Source organism: Mobula hypostoma, chromosome 15, assembly GCF_963921235.1.
Source record: "Mobula hypostoma chromosome 15, sMobHyp1.1, whole genome shotgun sequence".
In the NCBI taxonomy this organism is placed as follows: domain Eukaryota; kingdom Metazoa; phylum Chordata; class Chondrichthyes; order Myliobatiformes; family Myliobatidae; genus Mobula; species Mobula hypostoma.
This window is the reverse complement of record NC_086111.1, coordinates 33233063-33252744: the sequence shown is the minus strand read 5'-3', so window position 1 is coordinate 33252744 and position 19682 is coordinate 33233063. Positions and strand designations below refer to the sequence as shown.

General features: G+C 37.7%; 1 protein-coding gene across 2 annotated transcripts in view; it reads right to left on the bottom strand.

The window, feature by feature from the left end:
* Positions 1–2025: 2025 nt before the first annotated feature.
* chl1b (cell adhesion molecule L1-like b) overlaps positions 2026–19682 on the bottom strand; it is a 945006-nt gene continuing 927349 nt past the window's right edge. For both annotated transcript variants that reach the window (XM_063067891.1, XM_063067890.1), the window contains one exon: positions 2026–4890. In XM_063067891.1, the coding sequence (XP_062923961.1) occupies positions 4674–4890 (217 nt within the window). In that variant the 3' untranslated portion in view covers positions 2026–4673. The remainder of the gene's footprint in view (positions 4891–19682) is intronic.

Sequence of the window (19682 nt, the reverse complement as noted above, 5' to 3'; positions counted from 1 at the left end):
CTTGAACTGGAAATAATAATGGTTTGATATAAAATACATGATATAAAATGGTTTGATTTTACAAATACTGGACCATTTTTATTTACAATCTCAATGGCTCATGACATATGGACTCTTCTAAATCAAAATAATTCATCTGTAGTTAGTTGAAGTCTTTCAGATTTTTATCAAGTAAAGATGATCTGTTAGTTTAATCACTCAGAAGAATATATTCTCAAACAATGTGCATGTCTAAAAAACAAACCATTAGAAAATCTGTCACTAGCATTATGTGATTTTTGAAGCAATCAAAACTTCTATGCATGTAATGAGAATTTTTACTGTGGTCCACCATGCGTGCAATGCCATTATGTACAATGGCCACTAGGCACACAGCAATGATGTCATCTGATATGCAATACATTCTTCATGCTAGTACTGATGCATCTAATCACCCAAAAGTATTTCAAAAGTTACCTGGGCATTGACTAGAGGAATGCATTCTAATAAAGGGTGAATGCTTGCTTAAGCCCAAGTTAAGGTATCATCCTTAATTGAGTGTGCCAATGAAAGGGCCCATTAAATCTCTGATGATATCTCTAAAATTAGAGGAAAAATCTTTTTAATTTCTTTGGCACAGTGGGGTTATGAACCTGGAGCCAATCTCTGATGTTCAATTGTCTCCTAAGGAAATCTGATCCAAGACCATCTTAAAGCTGGTTATTATTCAAGATATGATTTTAATGCATGGTAGACTATGGAGTGCACCCAGTGGATGATGAAGACATGGATAACATAAGTTCTACAACATAGGTTCGGAGGCAGAGACAAAGGAAGGCAATGATTTGAAGGTACTAACATTAAAGGCAGGAAGAGAAATTCAGCCCTCCTTCCTGTTCTACCATTCAACAAGATCACACCTTTTAAGTCACAAAAATCAAGCACTTCTGTACCAGCTAGTCTATTAAAGTAACACACAAAGTGCTGCAGGAACTCAGTAGGTCAGGCAGCATCTATGGAGGGAAATTGACAGTTGATGCTTCAGACTGTGACCCTTCGTCAGCTGGACCTGTCCAGATGAAGGGTGGCAACCTGCAATGTTGGCTGCGAATTCTTTCACCTCTTTGTGTGTTGCTCCAGGTTCCAGCATCTGCAACTTCTGATGTTGTCGTAAAGCTTCCAAAGAATATAGAAAGGCACGCAAAACTTTAGCAATCTGCATGTAGAATATTATATCCACCACTTTTCAAACATTTTTAATCATGCTTTCTATAAATAGCACCTTTGTGTTGTCTAATATCAAGTTCCACTGTGTAAGATAAAGAGATGGCTTAGTTTGGAACCTGAGGTTCCAAAGTTGAAGCACTGACATTAGCTATAGGTTAATTGATAATATGCCCTACTTCTTTGCATGTGGTTAGTGGTAATTAATTTTGTAAATGGCATCCTGTATGTGTCCCATTGGAAGTATACACTCATTATGGATGACATAGAACACAGTCTGAAGCACAGAATAATAATAATAATATTTATTTACTTCTATATTATGTATTGCATTGAACTGCTGCTGCTAAGTTAACAAATTTCATGACACGTGCCGGTGATAATAAACCTGATTCTGATTCTGGAAATGGCATACTGCAGAGCTTAATTTAGCCCCCAGCATGTTTTGGTTTGTACTCCCAACATCCAAGTGGAAGAATTTTCAATTCATTTAGGATGGTATATCCGTCTACAAGACCACGCTGGTGAAGTGGGCTTGAGATGTGGTGTGATGGGTAAACTTGCACCTTATGAATTTTTATTGGCATGAGTTGGCTGGTGAAACAAATAGAAATTCTGCGTCAGAGGCTTATTTACTTTCAGTCAGCTATATTGTCTTTCAAAGGTCCCAGGAGAGCTTTGGCATTTACAGAAAACATCTGGGAGAGTGTCAATCCTTTTATAAGGCCCCCCACTAAAAAACCATGTTTGAATAAAATGGTCCTGCCATAATGTATGTAAATATGAATGTTTGTGCAAATACCAGGAGACATAAAGCATTGTTATTCCATTTTTAATAAGACAAACATCCATGTTCTGAAAGATCACAAGGTCATTTACACAACACGTATTAGTAGCAGAAACATTCCAAAATGACTTAGATAATACAAGAGAGTTACACAGGTAGAAAAGAAGTTTGCAAACCTTACATGGTTCTTTCAATGAAAAGACATGTTTTAATCACCTGAAGGATATATCTGCATTCTTTTGTTGGTGATAGTTAATTTGTTATCAAATAGTATGACAAACAGTTTCTAACTAATACCAGTGACTGCAAGCACCATATATGCACGTTTATTTCATGATAACACCACACCACTACAAAGTTAAATAATTTAACAGCTGTTCCAAGGGGAATTTGCACTATCCAAGTAAGCATAAAAATTAGGAAAAGTTCTCTGTTAAACTTGATACAAGTTTTCAAATTTTCTCTTGAGAGGACTTGAAATGATACGAACACTGATTACGATTAGGTCTACATGGTAATAACTAAGCCGGGTCTAGTGAAAAGGACAGTTTTAAACAGAGACAACAGCTATATTGTAACTTGCAGAATTTAGCTTATAAATAACCTGAAAACTGCAGTCAGTTCTTAATTCATTATACTCTTGTCCTCAATTTTATTTCAAAAGCAACAAACCTGTTCTCATGTTTTTTGCTTCAGTATTATTGGCAATAGAAATTGTTCATATATATACTGGCTTTTCTGCTAATCTTGCAGTATTTCAGTCCAAAGATATTATAAAATGAAATATGCCATACAGAACTAAGGTTAGCCATCAGGTTTTGGTGTGTATAATTTTGGTGTGTGCATAATAGCCATTATACTTTGGTTTATTAACATTCCAAAAATAAAAGTTGGCCAAATTAAGAAGCTACTCCCTTATTACAGAAAATACAAGAAGCGACTTTGCATTAGGAGTAGTTTTATTGAATCAGATAATCATTAGGGCAGGGCTTCTTATAAAGCTTAGCATGATTGAAGTCAGCCTTTTAAAAATATTAAATGGTTCATTTGCAGTCATGATGGTGGCTATACAAATTAACTGATTAATTATCATTGAACATCTTGATAAAGGTAGAATTATATATAGCCGTGTATAAACCAAAGCTCAAAATGTTGTCATATTTTAAAAAGTTGTGTATTTTCTATCTGTACAACTTGCAAAAGACAAATGAAAATAGGTTTGTTCCCAACAAGACTGAATTCCATTTTCTCTAGAAATCAAACTACTGTAGAATATGAATTTAAAACAGATGATGTACTTTTATTCAGATTTTGATTATCATTTACTGGAAGTAGTACTTAAATGTTTACTTCAATAGTTGCAGAAGAATGTCAAAAAACTTTCCAATTGATATAAATATCTTCCCTTTTTACAAAAATGTTGCAAATTGATAAATCTTTCAAATTAAAACTTTGCCAGCACTGTTAAGCAAGAATCAATAATGAGACATATAGGAGCTATCATAATAAAAACTTTAACACAAGTACAATTACTTCACAATTATTCACTGATAAAAAAAATTGAACCTACAGCTTTTCAAAGTATACCAATTTTCTGGGTGGCGACATGTAGTTTATTTAGTTCAACATCACAAATCTATGTTTTACATGTTTTATACACAATATAAATTCACACATGTGGCTACTTCTTAAATACATCTAGTTTGTTAACAAAAAGTAATGCTTCAAGGTTTTCATTCAAAACATGTAGAAGGAATATTCTTCTTAAAACACTGATAATTTGTTGAGAATTATCTTTCAGCAGTCCCTTCTGAAATTCTAAATGAGTCCCTAATTACAAAATGTACATTGTGGTCTTCTGATTTGATAATCATACCATATAATGAATACAGTCATTAAATGCAGAACATTGGGAGAAGAACTCGTGTGAAGAAATACACAAGGGCCTTGTGCAAATCTAATGGTGGCTTAACATGTACAATGACGTATGGTCCTGACACCTCAACTGCACCATAGGTGTCAGCTGATTACTTGAACAGTAGAACTTCATTGTTCCAAGCTTGCCTGCAACAATCATTTGGATTTCCAAATCAGACTCCCACAAATAATTGTCACTTCAAATTGACATGAAAATTTCAGACAGTTGAAAAAGTGCAACTATATTACATTGAAAAGTGTACTACTCAATTAAAAAAAAAACAGGAATACAATTTCTTGTCCCTTCAGCTGCCACATCCTTGCAGTAAGAGGCGTCAACAAAACTGGTGTTGGTCTCTTAAAGTAATTATAGTTCTGCAGGTTCTTAATTTCTGAGTATATAGGATCACACTCCACAAACTAACCACAACAATAAGGACTTAAATCTGGTAATTGCAACAAGGGTTTCTGTCAGCAACTGTGAACCATTTCTGTTATGAACCTACAGATTTATATTTTACATGGACTCTGCACAATATATTTCTCTGAATAAAGAATTTTGCACAATATATCCCTCTGCAACCAATGTGCTCTGCATCTCAAATTTTATCAAATATTGTACATCTGTTAAGCGTTCTTTATGGGCCATGATCATTTTATTCTCTTATCTTAAGCATTTGGCGATCTGAGTTAATTCGAATGTACCAAATATTCAGTTGTATCACAAATATATTAAGAAGGCAAGTGAGGTTCATGAACATGTTATTCATGCTTTAACTGGAGAAGTGGCTATCGAACTTCCATTTCCATCGACATCTTTCTCTTTATTTCCACTATACTGTCCAATGAATGAACCATCTTCATTAAATTCCCCTTCTGACCCACCATCTCCATATTCTGCCAAACTGTCATCACTTCCTGTAGGCTTCACTCCATCATTGAGAGACTGTTGACTTTCTTTCAAAGGTTTATCTTCGTTGTCACTGAGAAAAAAAAACTGCTGTCAGAAAACCAGTGCACAGCATATTGATGACAGTGAGCTATAAATTCTCTTGAGATGCATGGCCTCTTTCAAATGAACTGTTTAACAATCTCTCCACTTTCTGCAGGGATTGCTCCCTCTGTGATTCCCTTGTCTATTTGTCCCTCCTGGCACATAGCCCTACAAGGAACCGAAATGCTACACCTGCCCATTCACCCCATCCCTCTCCTTCATCCAGGGCCCCAAACAGTTCTTCCAGGAAAGGCAACACTTCACCTGCAAATCTGTTGGGGTCATCTACTGTATCCGGTGCTCCTGATGTGGCTTCCTCTAGACTGGTGAGACCCAAAGTAAATCGGGGAACTGTTTTGTTCAGCATCTCCGCTCCATTCACCAAAAATAGAATTTCCTGATGGCTGACCATTTAAATTCCTATCCCCATTCCCATTCCAATATGTTGGTCCATGTCCTCCTATTCTGCCATGACAATGCAACTCTCTGCGTGGAGGGGCAACACTGCATATTCCATCTAGGTAGCCTCCAACCTGATGGAATGAACATTGATTTCTCCTTCTGGTAATCTTTTCCTCTTCCTCTTCCCTCTCTGTCTATTCCCCCCTCTGGCCTCTTACTGCTTCTCCTCACCTGCCTAGGACCTCCTCTTAGTGCCCCTCCTTCTTCCATTTCTCCCATAGTCCACTCTCCTCTCCTGTCAGATCCTTTCTTCTCCAGCCCTTTACTTTCCCCACCCACCTGGCTTCACCTATTACCTTCTGGTAAAGGGGCTCAGCCCGAAGGTTGACTGTTTATTCCTTTTCATAGATTCTACCTGAACTGATCAGTTCCTCTAGCATTTTGTGCTTATTGCTCTGGATTTTCAACATCTGAAGAAACTCTTGTGTTTATCATCTTTCACTCTTTGTTTGAGGCATTAATAATCTTTTATAATAATCCTTCAATACTTCATCAGAGAATACTAATTACTTGGCATCAGAAGCATTTGTAATTTGCCTTCCATGTCAGGCATTTCAAGTCCATGATAATTTCTTTCAAAGGTTAAGTGTATAGCACTAGTATTGATTATATTGATTGGGAAAAAGCAGCTCAACATTTTAACATTTTCATTGTTGATAATTTTATCAAAAGATAGAATTCATTATGTAAAAAAAAAATCACTGTTGGTCTACATTCTTTGTATAGTTTGAACCCCCACTGCAATATTAATTTACCAATATTATATTATGATGGAATAGTATCATAGCAGTTAGTGCAAAGCTATTACAGCTTTTTGTAGATTTCAATTCTGGTGGCATCTATGAGTAGTTCATACGTTCTCCCTGTGAAACACGTGGGTTTCCTCCAGGTGCTTCGGTTTCCTCCCTCAGTCTAAAGACATACTGGTCGTAGGTTAGTTGGTCATTGTAAGTTGTCCAGTGTTTAGGCGAGTGTTACAAAATATAGGTGGGTTGCTGGGCAGCATGGCTTATTGGACTGGAAGGGCCTGTTCTGTGCTATTCCTCTAAGTAAATAAATAAATAAATATTAGAAAATGTTGCCCATAACTGCAGGAAATTGTAGATGAGCCAGAAGATGCTTATTTGGTAGTACCTTCAGTCCCAAATGGTCTAAACTTACCTATACTACGCCACACACTAGTCCCCCTATTCTCATTAATTGCTACCATTTTGTACACTACCATGCATACTGTAAGTCTTCTAATTTTCATTTTCCATTTTATGCATCAGAGCTGCAAAATGCATCAATGCGATCTACTACCAACATTTCACAAGTTTTACGTGTTGAGCACTCCCTTTCAAGGGAACCATTTAAAAAATGTTTCCTTTGATCTGTTAGTGGCTCTCTTATACTTATGTTTTTCTATGATATTGCTTTATGATTTCTCGATTTGAAAACTTGCTTGCATAATTGTATTCATTAGTGATACTCTTGTAGATGGTTTCTGCATACTGTGCGGCTTTGTGTCCAGTGGAGACCAGCCGAGCCCAAACAATGAACACAGTTATTTAGTCAATATTTTTCTGCTGCTTATATCTACCAGCACCATCCTCAGAATTGGCTTTTATTCCAATCTCTTATTTTGATACTTATATTAAGCATCACTATCAATCATTAGCTAAACATTTATGTTTCTATCACTCTCTGGCAATTACTTGTCTTTTCTTCTCTGGTTTATTTCCCATTATGAGATCGAACAATGCCTCTACCTTCTTTGAACATGCATGCTGTGTCAAAACAAACCCTGTACAAATAGTAAAAACTCCAGCTGCATCACTGCTTCTAATTATTCTCTGGACCAAAGGCACATAGTTGAGCATGGTTATATTTTTGTTGACTTTAACTCATTTTATATATTTTCAGCATACTACTTTCTTTACATCTATTGGATGTTAACATTAACTGATGGTGGTCGGTATTGGCAGCTAGATAAGTTTATTTCTATAGCTGGTTACCCTTTCCATCTGTATTTGTAGACACTTCATGAAACAAATCAATGCTGACTCTGAATGAATGGCTGGCAAGCTCCCATCTGCTTTTGAGATAATTTTTTACTTGCACGGAATTACGAAATTTCTGAGTTTTCACCATTACCATCTATCATTTTCCTGCCCACCCACTGGTGCTGTATTGTTGTATTTTTAAAAATTGCTTTCCTTTTTGTCACTGGTGGAATATCGTATTTAAAGAGCAATTCAGGTTATCATCAGGGATGTGATTTCTTATATTAAATATGTCACAAAATTTTTACATCATCTGATTTGCACATTTTTGTTCTGAGTAATATAATCTTATACAAAACATCCCAAAGGTAATGTAAATGCTGTTTCTGTGCAGATCTGAGTAATAACAAATCATCTGGTACAATAAATCATCTCCTCTAATGATAATTTGTGCCCCTTTGTAGGCTCTGTAGGTAGGATATGCAATACACTGTGGAAAATAGCTTAATACATGCCAATAGCATATATTTCACATTATCAGCATTTCTGGGACATAATCTGCTTGTCTGCCAATAATACACAATGCTTTAGGTTTTTACCCCTATTGTCACGTAAAGGGAATTGTGCTCTGCATCACACTGCAGCCAAGCAATTTCTTCAGAACAAGAATCCCTGTGCACAGCCTGCAATGACATTTAATTTCTTGGAACAGTTGCAGAAAGTGAGCAGCCAGAAGGACTGAGGCAGAGTGGAAAGTAGGGAGAGGTGCAAGTATGAATTGAGAGGAGACTAATGGAGCTTACTAAACTGTAACATGTAGCAGGACAGACAACAGATCATGAGGACAATCAAGTCTGCACACAGGATTGTCACAGACGATGTCCAATGTCAAAATACTATATCGATAATTGACTCCTAAAAGGCAAATATCAAAATGACTACCCCGTTCTCCATTTATCTTAATAACCTTTGGTAACATTCTAGCCAGGTACTTATCAAGATCTTTTTTGAAGTGGAATTTGATAGTCTCAACAGGTTTTGCTAGCTCTAGGCATTGTACTCCTTCGACCATATATCCTCTCCATTGCTGTTAAAATCCATGTTAAATACTCATTTTATACGTGTACTTCCATTGCCTCTTATAGTTTTGAACATTTGTATTAATTTTTAGCTTATTTTTCTGTTAAACTGATGACCAAGATGACTGAGCCTGATATAAAATGCTTCTAATGCTTCCACTGTCTCCAACTCTTGGAGACCAACTTTTGGCAGGGAATCTGTTCCATTGAATCTATAAAAGGTGAATAAAAGATTGCAGCATCACTGTTCCCACTGCAGCAACTGTTTCCTACACAGAATTTTTTGAGGATGTAACTAGTAGAGTGGATAGGGGAGAACCAGTGGATGTGGTATATTTGGATTTTCAAAAGGCTTTTGACAAGGTCCCACACAGGAGATTAGTGTGCAAACTTAAAGCACACGGTATTGGGGGTAAGGTATTGGTGTGGGTGGAGAATTGGTTAGCAGACAGGAAGCAAAGGGTGGGAATAAACGGGACCTTTTCAGAATGGCAGGCAGTGACTAGTGGAGTACCGCAAGGCTCAGTGCTGGGACCCCAGTTGTTTACAATATATATTAATGACTTGGATGAGGGAATTAAATGCAGCATCTCCAAGTTTGCGGATGACACGAAGCTGGGTGGCAGTGTTAGCTGTGAGGAGGATGCTAAGAGGATGCAGGGTGACTTGGATAGGTTGGGTGAGTGGGCAAATTCATGGTAGATGCAATTTAATGTGGATAAATGTGAAGTTATCCACTTTGGTGGCAAAAATAGGAAAACAGATTATTACCTGAATGGTGGCCGATTAGGAAAAGGGGAGGTGCAACGAGACCTGGGTGTCATTATACACTGGTCATTGAAAGTGGGCATGCAGGTACAGCAGGCGGTGAAAAAGGCGAATGGTATGCTGGCATTTATAGCGAGAGGATTCGAGTACAGGAGCAGGGAGGTACTACTGCAGTTGTACAAGGCCTTGGTGAGACCACACCTGGAGTATTGTGTGCAGTTTTGGTCCCCTAATCTGAGGAAAGACATCCTTGCCTTAGAGGGAGTACAAAGAAGGTTCACCAGATTGATTCCTGGGATGGCAGGACTTTCATATGAAGAAAGACTGGATGAACCGGGCTTGTACTCGTTGGAATTTAGAAGATTGTGGGGGGGATCTGATTGAAATGTATAAGATCCTAAAGGGATTGGACAGGCTAGATGCAGGAAGATTGTTCCTGATGTTGGGGAAGTCCAGAACGAGGGGCCACAGTTTGAGGATAAAGGGGAAGCCTTTTAGGACCGAGATTAGGAAAAACGTCTTCACACAGAGAGTGGTGAATTTGTGGAATGCTCTGCCACAGGAAACAGTCGAGGCCAGTTCATTGGCTATATTTAAGAGGGAGTTAGATATGGCCCTTGTGGCTATGGGGGTCAGGGGGTATGGAGGGAAGGCTGGGGCGGGGTTCTGAGTTGGATGATCAGCCATGATCATAATAAATGGCGGTGCAGGCTCGAAGGGCCGAATGGCCTACTCCTGCACCTATTTTCTATGTTTCTATGTAAATATCTCAGCTCTTTCTTGTCCCTTAATTTGAAATAAAATAAATAGGTAGTGGATGTGGAGACTATGTTACCATCAGTATTGTTAGCGTCCATTTATATTACCAAACAATACATTATATTATTTGATACAGAAAATAGAATATTGACTGATACAGCATATAAACTGTGGAAAATAGCATATACATTTCAACAGTATATGTTTCACATTATTATCTTTACAGCACATCATAGCTTTAATTTTGTCATCACAAGACAAAACATCCACTAATCACTATGAATAAAACCATTTGTTTAATTCTTAACATTAGCACTGGACAAGTACGGTTCTACCAGCGAAAAAAAAATCTAAAACTTCTCTGTCCATTGTTAGGCATTCTTTTGGCCAGTGGTTTTACAGTTGTTGCATGGATTTCATTTGCTCTAACAACCAAGAGACAGGTCCAGGTTAAATGAGTGCCTTACAACTATGCAGGTTGGTTAGTTTAAAAATGAAGGATTGGGTGTAAAAGTATCACATAGTATAGGTCTTGGCTCATACACTGGCAACTGCTCATTCTTTACGTTATCAACATTCCTAACAATAATCCCAAAAGTAGAGAAATTAACCTCTTCTATCACATTTTCCCCAATGAAAACAATTCTTGTTCCGTAAACAATGTCTCATTAATCAGAGATAACATCCACTGAGCTTTTCTGCTGCAATACATCCAGCTGGTGGTGAAGATAGGGTATTAAGCGTGCACCACATAGAATATATAGCTCTGATACAGGACATTCAACCCATTCTTGCATTTATATCCAACTTGAGGCTCCTCCAGATTTTCCTCAACTAACTCTATAATCACAGCCCTGTATTAATTTGACTGCATATTAAATGCACCTCAAATTTCAAAGTAAATCTATTTTCAAAGTACATATATGTTACCATATAACAACTTGAGATTTATTTTCCTGGAAGCAAATACAGGGAAAAAAGAAATACACTAGAATTTTACAAAAATCTCTATATAAACAGATAAAGACTGAAAAATGCCAATGTGCAAAAGGAGACCAAGTGCGTATATGTAAGTAATATTGAGGATTTGAGTTGTAAAGAGTCCTTGAAATTGAGTCTGTTGATCACAGAATATATAACTTCCTTTGTGGAATTCAATATTCACATCACTCTCCAGGTAGAGATTCGCTTTGAATTCTCTACTTAATTTCTTGGTGACTGTTTTATATTGTTGGCCTTTGATTTTGATTTTCTCACCAGTGAAAACATTCTGTGCTGGTGGGGAATAAAATATTTCATAATTTTGAAATCCACTATTTTCATCTCTCCTCAGGCTTCCCTTTTCCAGAGTAATAAAACTCAGACTGATGATCATCCTTTCCTCACAAGCTTTACCTTGCATTTCTGGAAAATCTTTTGTTTTCCATCCTCTTTATTGCCTTTACAGCCTTGATGAAATGATCAGAATTGTGCTCAATATGCCAAGTGTACCGTAACCAGGATACAATGTAAGCTTCTCCACAATTCATTTTTAAGCCTCTAGATATGATGGTTTACTTTAATATGGCCATAATAAACATATAATGCTATTTTTAGTGTTTAGTGTGTTTGCATTTCATGATCATTTGTTCCATTGATGATGAGTTTGTGTCTTTCACTGATATCCTTATTTTTTTCCTGAACGGCACAGATAATAATCTAGTCAGATACAGTGGGTATCTCTTTTGCTTATTTTATCACTTGGAGCCAAGGGGAGTAGTGTTGGGTCAGAGAGGTGTGGTTCGAGAGGTAGGCTTCATTCCAAATGCTGATATATAGAAAGCTCTTAAACTGATGCAATGTAAATCAGCCTCTACTTCATTTTAATTCCAGATTTCCCAACTAACTTTTTGAATAGTATTTAAAGCCCTGTCCCAAGCATGAGATTTGAAGCAGTTGTGATTTTCCAAAGTAATATTCCAATGGAATCGCAAAGGACAAAGACAGTACTCCCCATTAGCTGAACACCTCTGGATATGATACCGAGAGCTGTGTTAACATGGGGAGGAAACACTGGTACCTATTGCTACCTGTTGAGCAGGGTGTAATGATATTAGGGCCAATGTAGGAAGTGAATCAATGACAAGCAGGGAACCAAAGGTCAGACCAAAGGGTGAGGAACACCACCCAACTTTATGATGGTTTCTTAACAATCAACTGGAGCTAAAGGACTGTGCACTCATTTTGACTGAAAACCTGTAAATTAAAATGGACCAAACTGGCAGCTACAGCAAAGAAGCCATTATCAGCTCTGTGTTAAGACTGTGAGATAGTATAATAGTAGTGCTTTCATTAAATTACCTGACTGGTAAACCACTACACTTAATGACCTGTGCAGACATACCCCAACTTCGCTTTATCTTCCTATCCCTCTGTTTTTTCTGTTATGTGCCTTAATTGATGCTAAAACACCTCCTTCTTAAAGGCAGCTCATTGTTCTGTAACAGTTTTGCATGTCAAACTTTGGTTACAATTTACCCTGGCTGCAACACTAGTAAATCCTATGACATTATGATCACTATTTCATAAATGTTGACCTATCACATCCCCAAGTACAAATCTAGCAATTGGAACAGGAACATACTTCTCTTGAAAATTATATTGCAAATGTTACCACGAGGAAATCTGCAGATGCTGGAATTTCAAGCAACACACATAAAAGTTACTGCCTCTCACTATACCCCTTGCCCATCCTCTGGGCTTTCCCCCCTCCCCCTTTCTTTCTCCCTAGGCCTCCTGTCCCATGATCCTCTCATATCCCTTTTGTCAATCACCTGTCCAGCTCTTGGCTCCATCCCTCCCCCTCCTGTCTTCTCCTATCATTTTGGATCTCCCCCTCCCCCTCCCACTTTCAAATCTCTTACTAGCTCTTCTTTCAGTTAGTCCTGACGAAGGGTCTCGGCTTGAAACGTCGACTGTACCTCTTCCTAGAGATTCTGCCTGGCCTGTTGCAAATGTTACCGAAGTTCTTCATGTTCTCTGAACTTAATGTGCAGGAAAATCACAGAAAATGCAAGAACTGTAGTCCTCCATTATAAACAAGTGAAAATCTACAGGTGCTGGAAATTGAAGCAACACACACAAGATGCTGGAGGAACACAGCAGGCCAGGCAGCATCTATGGAAAAGAGTATAGTCAATGATTCTGACTGAGACCCTTCATCAGGACTGGAGAAAAGAAAAGATGAGGAATCTGAGTTAGAAGGTGGGGGGATGGGAGGAAGAAACACAAGGTGATAAGTGAAACTGGGGGGTTAATTGGTGAAAGAGGTACAAAGCTGGAGAAGGGGGGAATCTGATAGGAGAGGACAGAAGATCATGGAAGAAAGGGGGAGGAGTGCTCCTCTCCCATCACATATCACCTTATGTTTCTTTCTCCTCTCCCCCTACCTTCTAACTCTGACTCCTCATTTTTTTTTCCAGTCCTGAGGAAGAAGGGTCTAGGTCCAAAACACCAGCTATGCTCATTTCCAGAAATGCTGTCTGGCCTGCTGAGTGTCCTCGATTATAATTATTTTTAGTTTTTGCACTTTGTTGTAATTTCTCTGTACATCTCTCCTGCATCTCTGCCACTCACTGGTGGCATCCAGAGTACTGATTTTAGCTCTACCCAACCAGATTCTGTCTCTAACGCCACCGACATCCTTTCTGTGCAGTTCTGTTATACAGTATAGTAAAATTGTGGTAGTTGGCTATCCATGAAATCCCGGTGATTCGGCATCTGGCTAAATAGGTCCCTCTAACACACTGGGACACTGGTTCCCATGCTCCTCCTCACACTCCAGAGTTTCTGTTCCAACACTCTCCACCATGTATCGTGGTCCTAGTTCCTGCACTCTCAGTAACAGACTAGGGCCCAGATACATGCACTCCCTTTAAATTCAATCGAGTCCTGGTTCTTACACTCTCTTGAAACTTACCTGGTTCTGTTCACACTGCTTACTTGAAACTTTGTGGATTCATTGGGTCATACAGATTCCTACTTCACTGTATACCATCTAAATTAAAGGTAAATAAAGATATCTGGAAGTATAATTTGGTTCAATATCCAACAGTCCATCAAGCCTTGGTTGTCTACTGTATATATTAGAGTTTTGAAGGAGGCAGCTTTATAGATTGCGAATGCTTTGTTTGTCATCTTCCAAGTTTTAGTGGTTCTGGAATTGAAGTGTGATCTTAAAAGGTGAGAAAATAGGGAAATTAATGGTCAATTAGCCTAATTTTAGTGCGATAATGCTGGAACTGAAAAAAAATGAAAGTTGTAACAGTAGAAAGCCTTGAAAGGAATCTGTGGTAAACCATGTTTATGGGTTGTAACTGGGTTACCTGTCTGGACATGCCCCTCTGCTGACTGTTCCTGTTGCTCCTCCCACAGACCCCTGAATAAAGGTGATTGTGTCACTGCTCCTCCCTCGGTCCAGAACAGATATTCAGCATGGATGTGGGTCCAGTTTACTGTTAATAAAAGCCTTTCAGTATTTACTCTACTTCCAGTCTTTTGGAGTAATTGATAGTGCATCAGAATCAAAGGGTTAAACAGAGTTAATATGGATTTCTGAAAGTTAAATCATGTTTCATTTATCTATTGGAGTCCTTTGAGTATGTGATTAGTAGAGCAGATAAGTGGGAATCAATGGATGGAGTATTTTGATTTTTGGAAGGTTTGAAATCAACTCTGACAAAGGATGTTGGTTAACAAGGTGAAAGCATATGGCATGCATTGGGAGTGTGGGGCTGAGCGAGTGACATTATAATTTAGATAGAAAGTGTTACCAACCGGAATGCAGACAATGAGAATAGATGGATCTTTTTGTCATGCTCTGCCTAGTCAAGTACCATAGGGTCTGGTGCATGGATCCAGTAATTCATCATTAATATCCACAATTTGACCATACAAGATAAAATGATTGAGTAGAGTCAAAATTTACATAGAGAAAATGGAAACCATATTTGACTAATCTGTTGTGAGAATGTATTTTAGTGGAGTTGCTGAGGGTAATTCAAAGGAGGTGGCATTTGAACTTTCAGTAGCTCTCAATAAAGTCCTGTGCTAAAGGTCCATGTAAACCAGCACATACTGACTGTTGGCTAATAGACAGAACACAAAGGAATTGAGAGGAGAGGAGGTTCTGCCTTGCCAGATGTGACAGGGCTTTGTGATTGGATTCTAATTATCCACAATCTATATGAATACTTTAGCTAAGGGGGCTAAATATCACATTTCCAACTCTGTCAGTGACACATAGCTCAATGGGAATGTAAGAGATGATCAGGATATAAAAAGACATCAAGAAGGTATGGACAAGCTCAGCAAATAAACATCAGCTTGGCAGATATAGTACAATGTGGAAAAATATGAGGGGATTCACTGTGTTTGGAAAAACATAAATACTGAATATTTTATAATGGTGAGATATTAATAATGTCGATGTTAAAAGAGACATTGCTTTGTGTATGTAAGATTCTGACAGCTCATATGCAGGTATAGCTGGCAGGAAGAACAGTAAATGGTATGTTGACCTTTACTGTGAGTAGACGTGGTTACAGGTTTAAGGATGTCTTGGGGCAATTATACTGCAATTTGCTGAGACTGCGACTGAAATACCATATACAATTTTAGTATCCTTACCCAAAAAGTGATATGTTTTTTTTTATTGAGAGAGTGCAGTAAAGATACATCAGACTCGACCTGGGTCTATGAGTCTGTGTCATGAGTCCTACACATTGTTAATTGTTGTCTTATCAAAAGTCGTTAAGGCCTTGTGCTTCCTGTCTAAAATTGTCAAGTTCATTTTGATTGGCACGGGTTTTCCGTGTTCTGTGATTATTTAAAGCGGACTCCCTTTTCCAGCTCTATCGCAGGATCCTTGTGTTTCGAGAATGATTCCCCTTATGGTGTTGCTCAATCAAGCCACCAATGTGCTGTTAAAATTTCCATGAATAAACTCTTGTTTCTGTCTCTAGATGGGAGTCTGTAGTTCCTCCACACCTGGGTTCGGTCTGTCAGCGTACACCGTGAGATTGAATTCCATTGGGGAAGTTGAAGGCCTGTTGTCTACAAGTCCAGAAATCCACTGGAGGCTGTAGGCCAGTCTTGGGGTTTGAGGACTGACCATGCATGTGAGTGGAAGGTAGGAAAGGGGCTTGGTTCTCCTGTTGTTGTTTTGCTGCTGTTGGTGCATTGTTTTCTTCTGAGCATTGTGGGCATGCTATGTTGCTGCTGGAATCTGTGGTGACCCTTGTATGCTGCTCCCAGCACATCCTTGTGTTGTCGTTAATGCAAACAATGCATTTCACTGTATTTTTCAATGTATGTGTGAAAATTAAATGAATCTGAATCTGAGTCTTGCGATGTATAGTCCGTCCCTATGCAGAGAAATTCAGGAGGTTTAGACTTTGCCCTTTTGAATTTATAAGAATAGGTGAATGTATTGAAATGTTGAAATTATCAGAGGATTTAATGGGATAGAAACGGGGAGGCTGATTCTGATAGCTGGGGAATTTAGAATTGGAAGTCACATTATCAAAATAAGGTGTAGGATATTTACAACTGAACTGAGGAAAAATTTCTTCACAGAGGGATGTAAATCTTCAACATTCTCTCACCCAAGAGCTGTGAAGACTTAGTCATTTCCTGCATTCCAACCAGAGATCCATAGATCCATAGATTTCTGGATACTAGAGGAATCAAAGGAAATGTAGAGTGTGTCAGAAAATGGCACAAACCCATAATCTTGTTGAATGACACTGCAGGTTTGAGGGACCTACATCTGGTAATAATTTTCTTAAATATGTATCAGTAAGTATGAGTTATCCTGTACAAATGTACATAAGTCTCTTCAAGGCTACTCTGCTGTTTTGATTCTAATGTACAGTATGTTTCAGGGCAAATATCAATACCTGAGTCAAAGGCGTGTACCATTCTATCATCATTTGGACTGAAACTTAGGCTAATGGAAATACAATGGGGCAACACTTCCAGTTAATGATGAGTATAGTTAGCTTGTCACTGACATTGATGTAAAATACATTTAATTAATGGAATTTCTTCAGCAGAAATATGCAGAGAAAGCTCGTCCACTACAAGACCTGCAATAATTGGGATCTAAGGCCATTAAAACCTATTACATGCACAGTTCAAAACTAGATTTGCAGAAATTAAGATAAAAAACTTCATAGCCAGCTTAATACAGTTCCATGACATGGTATGACCTGCCAAAAAATGAGAGATTCTGAATGCTATAGAGTGAAAAGCATTCAAAAACAAGAATTAAAATATCCAAAAATATCAATTTTCTAAAAGCACACTTATAATTGTAAACAAACGAATGTATTAACACATACAAAACTACTTCAATAAATCTAAATTAACAAAATTAGTCCCTCTAGTTAGTCCTGACGAAGGGTCTCGGCCTGAAACGTCGACTGCGCCTCTTCCTATAGATGCTGCCTGGCCTGCTGCGTTCACCAGCAACTTTGATGTATGTTGCTTGAATTTCCAGCATCTGCAGAATTCCTGTTGTTTTAGTCCCTCTAAGCTATTTTTACTTTCAAAATAATAAAGGTGAACTAGGGGTACATTTTCTGCACTTCAACTTCTCAACATGTGGAGAACCTTTTACTAAATTAACTCCTGGAATAGGTGGTGAATTGCCACAAATTATTAGCATTTCACTGAATTTCAGCTCTGTCTGACAGCAATTTAGGGATTTACATGCTCACATACGAAGGGACAGAAATCCCAAATTTGCCATCCATTATACAGGATAAACCTTGTGTACTGTATGTTGATAGTATTGCCAAGTCTTGATATGTCTGACATATAATTCATATATTGACAAAGAACAGAGAAGAGTACAGAACAAGAATAGGTTCTTCAGCCCATGACGTGTGTGCCAACCATGATACCACATTAAACTAATCCTATCTGCCTGCACATAGTCTATATCCCTCCAATCTCTGCCTGTTCATGTAAATGTCTCTTGAATATCAATTGTATTCTTGCAACACCTCCTCTAATAGCACCTTCCAGATATTTTCCACTCCTTGGTAAAAAAAAAACTTGCCTGGTGAATCTCCCTTAAAGTTTCCTCCTCTTATCTAAATATTGCTGCTAGCATTTAACATTTCCACCACTGGAAAAAAGCCGAGTATCTACCCTAGCTATGCCTTACATAATGTTATATATGTCTACCAGCTCACATCTGAACCTCCAAAGCTCCAACCCTGGAACACAAACCAAGCTATTCAACCTTTCCTTGCAGTTCATACTTTGTAATCCAGGCAACATCCTGGTGAACCTCTTCTGCACCCTTTTCAAAGCCTCCATATCCACCCTGTAAAGCAATGATCAGAACTGCACAGAGTAATTGTAATGTGGTCTGGCCAAAGTTCTATCTGACTAGCTATCTGAATAATAATGAATGCAGTTAAAATTTGTTTTAATCTGGAGGAAATTTCTGAAGTAATTTGAAAAAAAATGTCAGGAATCACTAGCCTTATTGTGGAAATAAAAAGAATAGATTATGACCATTGAAGAATTAAAACGTGTTGATGATATTTTAAATAATCCACCAGCAAATGAATTAAATTAAATTTTTACATCATTATTGCAGAGCTTGCACGGAGGGAAATAGTGTGGAAATTCCTTCAATACCCAAGTATCAGCACATTTGATGAAGAAAAAACTTAGATCAACAAGAAGAACATTTTAAAAGTCATATCAACAACAAGTAAATACTGTTACTTACCTTTCTAAAGATCTGTATCCAATGTAGTTAGCATAAAACAAAAGTACATACTACATTAAACTTAAAGACTTTTCTATGCAAAGAAAATTGTTCAGTCATAAATTATGACAAATTCCAACAAATGAAATAAAATGAAAAGATAATATTGCAAAGTATCATAATTTATATTTATGTAATAATACAGGATGCTTTCCTTGTTAATTATCTCATCAATAAGGGAAGGATTGTTCATCTATTTGCCATAATGAAGGGGATATTTTAAGAGAATTGACTTTCTGTTACCAAATACATTTTTTTTCTCATGAATGCAAGTATAACATAAATTTTATTAGTCAGTAATCTTTGTGCAATTTTCCAGATTTTATTTTTAACCTCCAGAGAGTTACCTAGATGCAAATTGGCCAGAATTTCAGTTTGGAAAAAACATTGTGGTTCCACAATTGCTTATGAATGCTGTTGCAAAGATTTCAAAATACTTCACAACACACAAATTAATTGTGCACATAGCAACATTCTACAGATAGAATTGAGGTTGAATGGTAAATTAATTATATTGGCCATATTGGCCAAGGAAGTAACATGAGATATGAAACAGAGAGAAGCATACGATTCTTTTGAATTCCACTTCAACACCTTGGTTTCCATGTGAATGAATGAAAAAGGCAGAAAGCAATTTACTATCAGATCAGATGGATAATTACTCTGATGTGGCACGATGATCAATTGTAAGAGACATTTCAAACCAAATATATTTCTGTCAATCTTTCTGCTCGTTTTTCCTGATAAGATTGAATGCATAATTAACAATCGCTACAGGTCAGGAGTAGTCACTATCTGACACAATTTAACTGGAAATAACCATAGCTGATTAAGACACAACTCAGGAAATAACCATGATAACCTTTCAGTTGAAAATTGATACACAAGGTGATCAATATTT